Raw genomic sequence first — 14,371 nt, forward strand, 5'->3', positions numbered from 1 at the left:
GAATGTGGGCTCCAGTTTGAGGTTCTGCTACAAATAGTGGGACCTTAGGCACGTTACTCACCTTCTCTGTGCTTTCAGTCTTATGGTCTGGGGTCTGATCATCATTCTGCCACTGACCAGCTGTATACTCTTGGACAATTTATTTCATTTCCCTGTGATTGTTTCCTCACTTTAAAAATGGATCATTCTTATATCCACTTCATAATCTTGTTTTAAGTAATGAAATCTTAGTTGGAAAGCAGTTAGAAAAGCTCTTGAAAGAACACATGTAAGTGTTTTATAACCAGAAGCTATGGCTGTCCTAACACTAGTATTACTAATATTTATATTTCCCTGCAGGGCTGTTGAGAAGGTTGAATGCGAGAACGCTACATGATCTGCGGATCCCAGTACAAAAGGCCAATGTAGGACCCTTTGTTCAAAAATCACTAAGAATTTCAAGAGTGGGACAGCAGGGAGTTAAACCAAGCGTGAGGCCCTTCTGAGCGCAGGGCCTGTGCCACTGCACGGATTGCACACCCAGCAAGCGGCCCGGCGCTGGAAGACGCAGAAGCCTTGGCACACAGTGGGCGCTAAATAAATGCTCATTCACCTTCGTGACAGCGCACGCCGCCAGTCCTGTCAACACTGACCCCTGGCTATCACTTGTCCCTGACCTGAGGACAAGACCCGGAACTGCGCTCGCGATGGAGTCCCGCGGTGAAGACCAGCCTCCAGCCCCGCTGTCCCCAGTCGCTCCGGCGGGTGTGTGAGCCTCATCCTGGCCGGATGTGGCCGCTCGGCCGCTGCGCCGCGCACCGGGGGGGACACCCTCGGGAGGAACGGGGTCGGTCAGGCGCCCCCGGGCGCGTCTCGGAGGCGCGGACGGTTCGCAGCAAGGCCCGGGTTCCGGGTCTCGCGGGCGCAGCGTGCGTCCGGGCCTCGCCGCAGTGTTTACCGGTTGCCCGAGGAGACGCACCGCGCGCACCGGCGGCTCCCGCGCCCCCTGGCTCCCCGCCGCCCGCGGGTCCGAGCGCGCAGCGGGGCCCCGGCCGCCATGAGCTGCTCCGGCCGCCGGCGCCCGCAGCTCACTCGCCGCGCCGCCTTCGGCGTCAAGTCGCCAGCGCCCGAGGTACCGTAGCAGCCCGCGGCCGCGCGCGTGGGTGGCACCGGCGGCCCGTCTACACCCGGGAGGGCGCGGGGGATGCTCGGCCCCGGCTGCGCGGCCCGGGCTGTGCTGGGCGCTCCTCGCCGGCAAACTTTCCTCTCGATGGCGTGGGGAGATAGTAGTCGGAACGGGACTGGAATTGCCAGCGACCGGTTAATCTTAGGAAGTTAGGGGCAAGTCGGGAGTTTATGAAATGCTGTTGAATTTTGAGGTTGTACCAGTTTGCTTCTCTTGGCCATTTAAACGGGTTAAGTTCTAAAAACGGTGTGTCTGGCTCCTGTAGACCCTCCCCGCCCCCGGAGCAAAGCATTCTTGCAGTTAACTTAGACTGCTTAGCTACTAAGACGTGATTCAGAGCAGTTTCTTCAAAGCCTGAGGTGGTAGGATTAATGCCAGTCTTGGGCAAAGTCGCTGGCCTCCTGGTTGCCAGCCGCTCCAGAAACAGTATGTCGTTGGCTTCATTTACTCATTTACTCCCAGGAGGTACTTAGGCACTGGGGACTTTCAGGCTCAGCCTGGGTTAAGTGTCCTCTTCTGGACCTGGCACCAGGGGCCCACCAGGCATAGAGTGTGTCAGGGGTGCGTGCCAGAGACACAGAGGAACTGTGTTCAGCGGAACTGCTAGCCCCAGAGGGTGTCCTCAGCCCAGCCGTACTGACCACAAAAATCCCTGGGGCACACTCTTCAATTCAAAACATGGGGTGGATTCTCCAACATGCTGTAGGAGCTGTAATATTCAGCAGCTTTGATTGTTGCCTTACAGCTGACCCATTTACTTACATTTAGATTTTTCTGATTCCTGGTATATTTTTGGAAAACTACTACCGTCTTGTACAAATAAAATTCATTTTTCTTCCACTGGACATTTGCATATTTTATCCCTATTTAGTATCCTCTGTGAATTAAGAATATTAGCCCATGCATGAGTATGTAGAATTTTTATATTATTTATATTTGTTTGGGGAACAAATTGAAAGTAAATCACAAACTTCATGGCCCTTCATCCCTAAATACTCTAGTGTGTATCTCCTAAGAACAAGGGCATTCTCTAACCAAAATGCAATGATCAAATTCAGGGTGTTTAGCATTGTTGTAATAGTATTGTCTAATGTACACTATCTGCTAAAATTTTGCCAATTTTCCTAATAATGCCATTTACTGCAATTTTTTTTTTCATTTCAGGATCACACATTATATTTACTTGTGTGTCTTTAGTCTCTGTAAACCTGGAACAGTTCCTCAGCATTTCTTTGTCTTCAGTAATACTGATATTTTTACAGACTCTAGGTCATTTGTTCTGCAGAATAGGTTTATCTGATTGTTTTTCATGATAAGATTTTTGGTAGGAATACTATATAAGTGGTGTGTCACAGTGTGTCACAGCAAGAGGTGCATGATGTCAGTTTGTCCCACTACTGGTGATATTCCAAACCGGTGGTATGTGCCAGAGTTTTCTACTTTAAAGGTGGAAAAATAAGTAAGTTTTAGTAATAAATAAGTGATCATTTTGAGTAATCTTATTGAGATTTTTTTAAAGTAAATTAATTTTATTTATTTTATTTTTTGGCTGCATTGGGTCTTCGTTGCTGTGCGTGGGCTTTCTCTAGTTGTGGTGAGCGGGGACTACTCTTTGCTGCAGTGCGCAGGCTTCTCATTGCAGTGGCTTCTCTTGTTGCGGAACACGGGCTCTAGGTGCGTGGGCTTCAGTAGTTGTGGCATGCAGGCTCAGTAGTTGTGGCTTGTGGGCTCTAGAGCGCAGGCTCAGTAGTTGTGGTGCATGGGCTTAGTTGCTCTGCGGCATATGGGATCTTCCCGGACCAGGGCTCGAATCCGTGTCCCCTGCATCGGCAGGTGGATTCTTAACCACTGCGCCACCAGGGAAGCCCCCATATTGAGATTTTTAGGATAAATTTCACTACCTACATAAAGGAAAATATCCACCAAGCCCAAGATTTTAATTGACCTGAAAGACCTAAATTTTATTGAGAATAAAAGTAGAAGCAAAAGGCCAGCATTTATTATAATTGTTTTTTCAGTTTCCAAAATACTTCATCTGAGACAATCTTATAACTCAGATAGGCAAGGCAGAAATTTCCCATTATACAGATGATATAGCTTGCTCAATTAGCAAATAATGGAGCGGGAACTTAAATATCTTTTCTTTGAAAGTTTAGTACTTTTCCTACCACACCATTATGACACTGAAAAACTGATTAAAATACAAAGCAGGGATAATATGCACTTGTATGAGGAAGTAGAATACTGCAGGGACCGGAGGTATTAGCTTTGAGTTCAAGCAGTCCTGAGTATACCACTTATCTGTGACACCTTGGGCAAAACAATTACTTAATGTCTCAGAACTTCAGTTTCTTCATCTGGAACATGGGATCATAATGCTTATGACATAGTGTGGTTTGAGGATTCACAGTTCATATATGTAAAGCTCCCAACAGAGTGACAGAGTAAATGCTTCTTAATATTCGCTCTTCTTATTCTTTCCTTTTTCTTTTTTTTTAATTGAAGTAGAGTTGATTTACAATGTTGTATTAGTTTCAGGTGTACAGCAAAGTGATTCAGTTATTTATATATATATAATGTATAATTTTTCAGATTCTTTTCCTTATGGCTTATTACAGGATATTGAGTAGAGTTCCCTGTGCTCCACAGTAGGTCCTTGTTGTTGTTTATCTATTTTATCTATTAGCTATTATTAGTCTTTATAACTTGTGAGATAGCCATACATCAACACCACTGCCACCACCCCTGACACCTCCATCCTTACCTCAGGACCACATCAGCAGTCAGTTACTGAGGATCTGTGTGAGGGAATGAGGATACAGAAATGAATCTGACACAGTCCCTGGTGTCAATGAAAAATCAAGAGTCTACAATAACCCATAACAAGACTGTGTCATTTGTAGTATCATCCCTGCACCAAATCTGATGTTGCATTTTTCTCAAGTTGGATTTACCCCTATCATCAGCAGAGCTTTACTAGGCTAGGAAAAGTGACAAATACTAAGAGCAATATTGTGTGAATTGAAGTGTCACAGCTCAAGCGTGGAAGACAGAAACATGCTTTGGGGAAATTTACAGATGTCACTTTGAGCAGAGCAGTGTAACTTTGCCATGCATCTGAAATAAGGTATGGAAGCTGGAAAATGTCACCAAATTATATCATCAGTCAGCAAAAAGCTCTAGCATTCATTTGGTGAAAAGCGCTTGGATTTGGACGCAGAGGCCACAAACATGGAGCTACTTTGCTGTGTCAGTGTTTTCATGTATTTGGAAGACCTGAACCAAAGTTATGGCTCCAGTATATACCACTGTTGGGGATTTGAGCAAGTTCCATTCCTCTCTGTAAAACAAGGGTTAATTAGAATTGCTGTCTGATGGGGTTGTTTTGAGAAGCGAATGTAAATCAACAGCTATAGGTCCTTAAAGTAAAGGACATAGAGCTGGTCATGTATAATTATGAAGGAAGTCAAGTCACTTTTCCTTTATTTCCCCACCATTTCAAACTTCTAAAAAATTGTGGTAAAATACATATAAAATTTACCATCTTAATATTTAAGTGTACAGTTCAGTGGCCTTAAGTACAGTCACATTATTGTGCAACTGTCACCACCATCTATCCCTGAAACTCTTTTCATTTTGCAAAACTGACATTCTGTACCCACTAAGCAATAACTCCCCATTCCGTCGTCACCCCAGCTCCTGGCAACCGCCATTCTATTTTCTGTGTCTGAATTTGACCACTCTAGTCAGCTCATATAAGTGGAATCATACAGCATTTGTCCTTCTGTGACTGGTTTGCTTTACTTAGTATCATACCCTCAAGGTTCATCCATGTTGCAACACGCGTTAGGATTTCCTCCCTTTTTAAGGCTGAATGACATTCCATTGTATGTATATACCACGTTTTGTTTATTCATTCATCAGTACAAGGACACTTGGACTGTTTTACTGTTAATAATGCTACTATGATCATGGGTGTACAAATATCTCCTCAAGAGCTTGCTTTCAATTCTTTTGGGTATAAGAATTGGAATTGCTGGATTATTTGGTAATTCAATTTTTAATTTTTTGAGGAACTGCCATATTGTTTTAGTGGATACACCATTTTACATTCTCATCAGCATTGCACAAATGTTCCAGTTTCTCCATATCCTTGTCCGCACTTGTATTTTCCCTTCCCTTCCTTCCTTCCTCCCTCCCTCCCTCCCTCCCTCCTCTCTCTCTCTCTCTCTCTCTCTCTCTCTCTCATAGCCATCCTACTAGGTGTGAGGTAGTATCTATTTCCACTTTTTTTTTCTTTTTTTTTTGGCTGCACTGTGTGGCATGTGGGATCTTAGTTCCCCAACCAGGGATCGAACCGGTGTCCCCTGCAGTGGAAGCATGGAGTCTTAACCACTGGACTGCCAGGGAAGTCCCTATTTTCCACCTTTTAAAGAACCATTTCCTCTCTCTTCTGATTTGCTCTGTTCTTTTTGGTTTTCTCCTTTTAATCCACTTTAAGAAAAGATCTGACTCTAATCACATCTTCATATGAACTTAAGTCAGAAGCCTCCTATTCTAGATATAAAGAAAAAAACAACCCTAAAGCTTCCCCAAAAAGGTAAGAAGGGAGAGAAAAAGAAACAGAAAAAGCTAAGAAAAAAAAAAGATGATGAAAAGAAATACAAATGTACCAGTAATTACAATAAATATAAATGGACTAAATGCTCAGTTAACCAACAAAACTGTCACATTGAATTTTTTAAAAATCCAGGTATATGCTATTTATGAAAGACACATATAAACAAAAGTATGTGGAAAAGTTGAAAGCAAAGTGTATGAAAAGATTTACCAGACACATAATAAGCAAAAGAACGCTTATTAGGCATAATAATATTATACAGAATAGTTTTAAGGCAAAAAAGCATTACTAGAGGTAAACAAAGTCACAATAATAACACAAATTATATCACTATCACATAATAATAAAAATTTTTATTCATCAGGAACTTTAACAATTCTAAATGTGTATGCATCTAATTAAATGGCCTCAAAATATATAAAACAAAAATTGACAGAAGCAAAAATCTATAAGGAGATATAAACAAATCCACAACTACAGTAGAACACTTTTAACATACCTCTGTTAGTATTTGAGAGATACACCAGACAAAAATTTGGTAAGGGAACTATTTAAAAAGCTAAAAATACAAACTTGGTTAAGTCATTATAAAGAAGAAGAAAAGTATATAAAATATTTGGGATATGGCTGTAAAAGTTAACAGGATGACTTTTTCTCCTTGCCCAAGGGAATAAATACCTTTAGACTATGAAACAATCAATTGGACAAACTCCTAGAAAGTGTACTCTATTGGTAGGGATTGAACTAGATAAGTAACTAAATGTTTTCCCTTGTTTCAAATAAAAAAGAGCTTTATACTATCAAAAATAAATCATAACAATCTGATCATGAGAAAACATTAGACAAACCCACCTTGAAGGATTTCTGCAAAATAACTGGCCAGTATTTTTCAAAAGTGTCAAGGTCATGATTGGCAGAGACTAAGGAGGCGTGACAGCTAGATGCAGTGTGGGAGCCCGAGATGACTCCTGGACTATAAAAAGGGCATTATTAGAAAACTGGTGAAGTTTGAATGAGATCTGTAGTTTAGTTAATAGTATTGCATCAATGTTGATTTCCTGGTTTTAGCAGACTTCAGTTATGTAATTAACATTAGGGGAAGCTGGGTAAAGGGTAAACAGAATCTCTCTGTTCTAATTTTGCAACTTTTTTTCTGGGTCTAAAATTACTTCAGAATAAAAAGCTAAAACAAAAGAATGATAACCAGTTAATTCATTTGTATATCCAACTTTATTTTAACTGTAACACTTAATTTCTCTTGGTATCTAATTATTCTTTGACCACCTGGCTTTAGAATGCAGCATGAGGGAAAGCATTCAAAGAACAGGTAGGAGAAACCTTTTTGAACCCCAAACGGAGAGCAAGTTTTTCCTTTCATACTTTAAAAAGGTCGTGTGTATCTTTACTCAATGTTGCCAAATGTAATGGGTAGTGTATTTGAAACAATAGTGAGTGCTTCTTGGTTTGTACTTGAGTTAAGTTGACTCATTACAAAGACTTACTTTTTCTGTGTTCAAGGACAATTAAAAATTTTAATTTAAAAAGGGAGTAACATTTGCTGTACTAGGAATTATTTATGCTAGGTTATTTACCCAAGATTTCTTTTTTTCTTTGTTTCGCTTCCAATTTTTTTCCTTTGAAATCGGCGCCTTGGTGACTTTGATGTAAGTCAGAGAAGTTCAAAGCATTGCTGAGGTGGACCAGTGACACTGCACTCTTTCTCTTACTGATACCAGCACCGCTATTGATTATGGCTTCTATCTCTACATGTTTAGATATGCTTGAATAAAATATTTTAAATATTGCTAATAAAAGGAAATATGTGAATTTTATTTCTGAGTAACTGAAATAACTTCCTTTTTGTTGACTGAATTTACCCTTGTGCTGTCCCTCCTGGACCTTCCCTGTTAGCTTTGTACAGAAATGTATTTTTCAGCATTTCCAGGTCATCATCAACTAATCTCAACGTCAGTGCAAAGGGGAACAATATTAAGAACTGACTATAATTATCACATTTTCCTAAGTCTTTTCTACTTAAGGGTAAATGAAATGGGTAGAGTTGAGAATCAAAAAGGAAGGTCTTGGTGTTGAAATTTTGTGAATATTTGGAGTAAGCAAAAATGAGAACTTGGGAGGTAACCTGAACCAGAAAAATTCTGCTTGGTGAATCACACATTGCATGAGTCACCCATGTGGCCAACGTTCTTTGAGTCTTAGGGCACCAAAGATATGGAAATTCTTTCCTTCAGCAGTTAAAAAGTAAGGGCTTAGTCTAAAGCAGGCACTGTTTTAGATAAGGTCCCACTACTCATAAAAGTTGTATTTTAGTGGGGGAAATAGATAACAAAAGAAAACAAATAGATAAACAAAGTAATTTCAAAGTGTGTTAAATGCTTCGAAAAGGCAGTGAAGTGGGATAGCAGGATGGAGGTTGACTGGGGTGGGGATGGGGATGGAGTGGGTCCGGGGGGCTCTCCAAGGAGAAGCCATCTGTGCGGAGTTGTCGGTGATGATGGGAGGGAGTGTTCTCAGAAATAACAAGGGCAACTACAGGCCCTTGGCAATGTGTTTAAAAAGAGTACAGTTTGGGCTTCCCTGGTGGTGCAGTGGTTGAGAATCCGCCTGTTGATGCAGGGGACACGGGTTCGTGCCCCTGTCCGGGAAGATCCCACATGCCGCGGAGCGGCTGGGCCCGTGAGCCGTGGCCGCTGAGCCTGCGCATCCGGAGCCTGTGCTCCGCAACGGGAGAGGCCACAACAGTGAGAGGCCCGCGTACTGCAAAAAAAAAAAAAAAAAAAAAGAGTACAGTTTGTAGCATGTCCCTCAGTTTGGGTATGCCTCATGTTTCCTCATCCTTAGATTCAAGTTAATCACTTTTGGCATTTATGGTGATTCTATATGAGACACGTTGTTTACTTCTCAGTGCTTCATGTCAGGAGCCATATGTCAGTTTATCCCGTTATTGATGTTATGAAAGAGCAAGGAAGGCCGAGGACTGGATTAAACAGACTAAAGATACCTGACAATACTTGCCACACATTTATAGTCGCTCTAAGGAACATTATCGAGATAACCGGTGAATAATACGGTATCATAGTTAAATTTCTTGAATCTGACAGCTGTATGCAAAGAATGTCCTTGTTCCCAGGAGATACATGCTGAAGTATTTAGGGGTTAAAGGCTATGATGTCTGCAAAGTACTCCCAGATGATTCGGCTATCGTGATTGTAATGTACAGAGAGAAAGGAATAAGTCAAATGTGTCCAAATGTTCTCACAGCTGATGAATCTAAGCGAAGCATATACTTGATTATTCTTGTAACTTTCCTGTAAGACTGAAATAAGACTTTAAAGGGAGTACGTGCCTGTAATAAATCGGGATACTAAGCAGAAGAGGCTGTTCCTAACTGTCGAGCTCACAGTATAGTTAAGTAAATAATAAATGGGGTGATAAATACAAGTTCGAAAAAAGGAAGAAGGCAGGCGTGGCTGGAGTAGGTAGAGGACAGGAGGCACTGGCAGAGGAGGGCCAGGTGCGTCAGAGAAAAGGGGAGCTGCCTGGGAGAGTGGTGGCGCGGGGGGTGTGAGTCCGGAGAGGTCAAGGAGGGTGTCCTTTGTGTGGCAAGTGCCAGAGGGAGGTCAGGTCAGGTAAGGAGTGAAAGTGTCCCCTGGACTTGGTGCTGGGGGCGGTCTTCCCCCAGGAAGTGAAATTTCAGCTGAGCTCTGGGAGGTGAGTAGGAGTTAGCGAGGCAAAGGATCGGGGCTGGGAGTGCTGGATAAGTTTTCTCCACCACACACCGTGGGGAATGGGAAGAAGCAAAGTCCGTTCAGGCAACCGTGGAAGCCACTGGGGCGGGAGTGTAGTTGGGAGAGACCGTGAGGTGGGAAGGGTAGTGGGAGATGAAGCCGGTGAGGTAGGCAGGGGTCAGGTTATGTGGGACTCCATAGGAGTTTGGATTTTCTTTTTTTCTTTTTTTTTTTTTTTGCGGTACGCAGGCCTCTCACTGTTGTGGCCTCTCCCGTTGCGGAGCACAGGCTCCGGACGCGCAGGCTCAGCGGCCATGGCTCACGGGCCCAGCCACTCCGCGGCATGTGGGATCCTCCCGGACCGGGGTGCGAACCCGTGTCCCCTGCATCGGCAGGCGGACTCCCAACCACTGCGCCACCAGGGAAGCCCAGGAGTTTGGATTTTGTCCCGAGGCCAAGGGGAAGTCCCTGGAGAATTTCAAGCCTTGGGAATATTGAGCACTTCTACATTTTGAAAAGATCACTCTGGCTATAAATGGACTAGAGGCTAGGTGAGTGGTGAGGGTGGGGAATAAATCTGACGTTGGGGAGACTGTGTGCCGGCTGTTATGGTAACCGAGACTTGGGTGGTGGACGAGGAGGTTGAGGGTGAGTCGTTGTTTGGGGGTGAGAGTCAACAAGACAGAGGCATTGGAACTGGGAGGGAGAGATTGTAAAGCATGGGTTTCTGGCTGGAGGAACTGGGTGGATGTGTGGTACCATTCACCGAGGTGGGGAAAGAACAAATTGGGGGAAAATAGCATGAGCTCAGCTGGAGACGTGTTGGGTGTGAAGGGTCTGTCTGTTTTCCACGTTATATCCAGAAGGCAGTTAGCTGGGTAGATCCTGAGCCCAAAAGACAGGTTTGGGCTGGGGATCGTCTGATAGATGGGGCTCATCACCGTTTAGATGGTTCTTGAAGTTATGAATAAAGGAAGGCCAGAGAAATAAGAGGTTTTCTAAGGAGAGAGCGAGAAGGATTTTTAAATTCACAGTGAAATTTACCATGGGATGGTTGAGGATAAGCAGACCAGGGAAACTGAGAGGAACAAATGAAGGGAACAAATTCTCCCTATTATGGGCGCCTCATAAGAAAATTGTTTGCTTGTCAACTCAGTCATCTATTGAGCAAACGTCTGTTGGCCTAAAAAGAGTATTAGCCACGGGGAGTCAAAATCCCTGGATCTTGTTGACTCTGAAATGAGTTGATTTTGTTGTCTTGAGCTCATTCCTCACTTTCTCTAGGTCTGGTTTCTGGATGTTTTAAGGTTAATTTCCACCTTAAATTTTCCAGGAAATATTGATAAACTAACCATAACTTCCCAAATAATTTGAGGGGACTTATAAAGAACTATGTATAAGACAGTAAGTTAGAAGATACGGTGTAAGTCAGCCCCACCATTTGAAAACGTTGCTTAACCCTTCAGGCCTCAGTGTGCTCGTTGTGAAAATGGGATCATTCATAGCTGATTTGGGCTTTTTGCTCAAGATTCTGGACTTGAGTACATGTGTTTATGTCCTCTGCTTCTCTAAACCCCATTAAAAGAGGAGAAAAACTAGGTAATAGAATCATTCTCCAGCACTGTTGGGAATAAGACCAAAAATTTTTAATTTTTTTAACCATTCTAGAAAATACAAAGGCAGTGGCGTCATGCTGGTGAATAAATGGCCTAGGAGAAGATAGCAGTGGAGGTGGAATTGTTCTTCCCAGAGACCTCTGGAAGGTTCCATGCTTGGAATTGACAGTTAGGGATACGGATTAGGAAGTAGGGAGAACTTGGGGTGATTAATTGATGAACAGAACGTGGATTGGCTGCCTGCACCCCCAGTGCCCTTCCACTGCCTGCACTTCGGATTTACCTGTTCGCACTCCATGCAATACAATGTGTGGTCTGTTGTGGATGGAATGTTTGTGTCCTCCACAGGTTTGCATGTTGAAATCCTAACCCCCAATGTGATAGTATTAGGAGGTGGGGCCTTTGGGAGGTAATTAGGTCTAGATGAGGTCATGAAGGTGGGACCCCCATGATGGGATTAATGTCCTTATAAGAAGAGGAGAGACTAGAACTCTTTCTGCCATGTGAGGACACAGTGAGAAGGTGGCCGTCTGCAAGCCAGGAAGAGAGTTCTCAGGAGGGTCTGAATTGTGTGGCACCTTGATTTTGGACTTCCCACCCTCCAGAGCTGTGAGGTAATAAATGTCTTCTTGAAGCCACCCACCTGAGGTATTTTGTTACAACAGCGGGAGCTGACTAATGGTCAGCCTTTGCTAAAGTTAGCACAACCACTGGTGCTCAGAGCTCACACCACAGAGGTCTTTCAAATAAACATAAAGTGTAACTATGATGGAACATAATGGACATTGTCTTTAATTGCACAACTTTCTTCATATGAGGTTTCCTCATAACATTTATCCCTAAAGGCTGAAGTGTATTAAGCTGTACCTTAGCGAAGGCACTTCTCTAGAGAAATAAACTTTCTGCCCCTCTAACTTGTAGAACCTGAAGCGATTCATTAACTTGTTTCTGTTGCTTTTCTGCTTATGTGTCGGTTTTCTTTATGTATGTAGCCGTGACGGACAGCTCTCTTTGGTGAGTGACTGAAGTTCAGTTCCTACATATGCAGTGAGTATAAGGTTTAGAGACGATGTAACGTAGGTGGGCAAACATTTTGTAACATTTTATAACAACCCAGCCTAGCTCAGAAGAGGCTATTTCTTCTCTTTAGAAGAAAAATACCATTTTGTCAATTCAAGGAAACTTATTCCATTTGTTTTCCTCATTCCCTTTCCCCTTAGATGAACTAAGTCTTTGCAAGTGGGAGTGGAGTTGGTTATGAGTTTCTTGGCACTGAAGGTGGGGTGGAGCATTGGGCTGAGCACCATCGTCTGTTCCCTTTGGCCCCGACTTCCCTCGTGGACTTGGACAGCAGTTTCTACTGAGATTCTTAACTTTGCCCTGGCTCTGACAGCCACGCTGTACGCTCTTTATTTCCATCCCAAGTCCCTTGAGTCTGTTGTCTTATCTACGTCTACCTTTTTGCTTTACTTGGGAAAATGGACTTCCTTCCCATTTAGGTCACCACAGAGCATTGAGTAGAGTTCCCTGTGCTATACAGTAGGTTCTCATTAGTTAGCTATTTTATACATAGTATCAATAATGTATATAGGTCACCACAGTGCATTAGGTAGAGTTCCCTGGGCTATACAGTATGTTCCCATCAGTTGTCTATCCAAAAGGGAGGGGATATCTGTATGTGCATGGCTGATTCATTTTGTTGTGCAGTGGGGGCTAACACAACATTGTAAAGCGACCATACTCCAATAAAAATTAATTAAAAAAATAGTGTCTCCGTGTCAGGGAACCAGGGTATGGTTTCCCCTCCTTACCTGAGGAGTGGGTGCCGGTGGGGGGGCTTCCCAGTGGGCACAACACTCGGTCATCGCCATTCATCCTACGCCCGGGAGCTTCCTGCCTGTAAGGCTGTTGTGACAGGCTTCCACTCCAGGGCCACATCCTGGGAAGCAAGGGCATTAGCTGGGGTCTTCATTAGCGCCCGCAGCCTGCACCACTCATGGCAGGTGTTAGGTCGCACTAGGGCCGGCATCATCTAAGCACTGGTCGTGTCTCCCTCCAGTTCTCCTCTTCCCATGTGTTGGAGCCTGGATTTATTTAGAATTGACAGTTTGAATTTTGAGTAGCTGCCAGAAACAATGATTATGGTTTTGTCCATACTGGCTGTTAAATGTTCCTTCCTGATGTAATTAAGTATTTTAAGGCCATTTCTGGCCCCTGGTTTAAAAACCATGCTATTTGGGTAAAGAAGAATGCTTGCACTTCTGTTCATAAAGGCAAATGGGCAGGCTGACGTTTACTTAAAAACAAAATCAAAATATTCAGATTTATTCAAGTTTACAAGGCTAGGTTTGTTCAAGACACAGGTGATACAGTTTTGTTTCACATTATTTTGACCTTGAGACAATTTATTTCTTCTCTAGTCTGGCAGTGATATTTGCATGAAGCTCTTTGTAACCTTGTGTAACAGCCTGGTAGCAACCTCAAGATCATATTTTTTTTGAAAATACAGGATATAATGGTTACTTTTTTTTTTTTTGAAGTATAGTTAAGTTACAATGTTGTGTTAGTTTCACATGTACAGCAAAGTAATGGTTACTTCTTTGTTATTTAATTAATTAATTAATTAATTATTTTTTTTGCGGTACGCGGGCCTCTCACTGTGGTGGCCTCTCCCGTTGTGGAGCACAGGCTCCGGACGCGCAGGCTCAGCGGCCATGGCTCACGGGCCCAGCCGCTCCACATCGGCAGGCGAACTCTCAACCACTGCGCCACCAGGGAAGCCCAGTAATGGTTACTTCTGTGTGTCAACTTGGCTAGGCTAGGATATATAGCCAAAAACCAACCTATATTTCACTGTTGAAGGTGTTTTTTAGGTGAGATTAAGATTTAGATCAGTAGATTTGAATAAAGCAGATTAGCCTCCATAATGTGGGTGGGCCTCCCCTAGTCTGTTGAAGGCCTGAGAGAAAAGACTGAGGTCCACAAGGAAGAGAGAATTCTGCCTCCAAACTGTCTTTGGACTCAAACGGGCACATCAACTCTTCCCTGGGTTTCCAGTCTGCCAGCTCACTGTGCAGATTTCAGATTTGTCAGCCCCTGCAATCATGTGAGCCAATTCCTTAAAATAAATCTATCAATCAATCTATCGATCTATTGATCTATCTATCTACATTCTATTGGCTCTGTTTCTCTGGAGAACCCTAATTAATACACAGGGTACTTT

General features: G+C 43.2%; 1 protein-coding gene across 1 annotated transcript in view; it reads left to right on the forward strand.

The window, feature by feature from the left end:
* The first annotated feature begins 395 nt into the window (after window positions 1-395).
* The window catches only part of CCDC170 (coiled-coil domain containing 170), an 86,569-nt gene continuing 72,593 nt past the window's right edge, over window positions 396-14,371 (forward strand). The window contains 3 exon segments of the mRNA XM_079939130.1: window positions 396-883; window positions 886-954; window positions 957-1,111. Coding sequence (XP_079795256.1) covers window positions 769-883; window positions 886-954; window positions 957-1,111 — 339 coding nt within the window. The 5' untranslated portion in view covers window positions 396-768.

Source organism: Stenella coeruleoalba, assembly GCF_951394435.1.
Source record: "Stenella coeruleoalba genome assembly, chromosome: 12".
Classification (NCBI taxonomy): domain Eukaryota; kingdom Metazoa; phylum Chordata; class Mammalia; order Artiodactyla; family Delphinidae; genus Stenella; species Stenella coeruleoalba.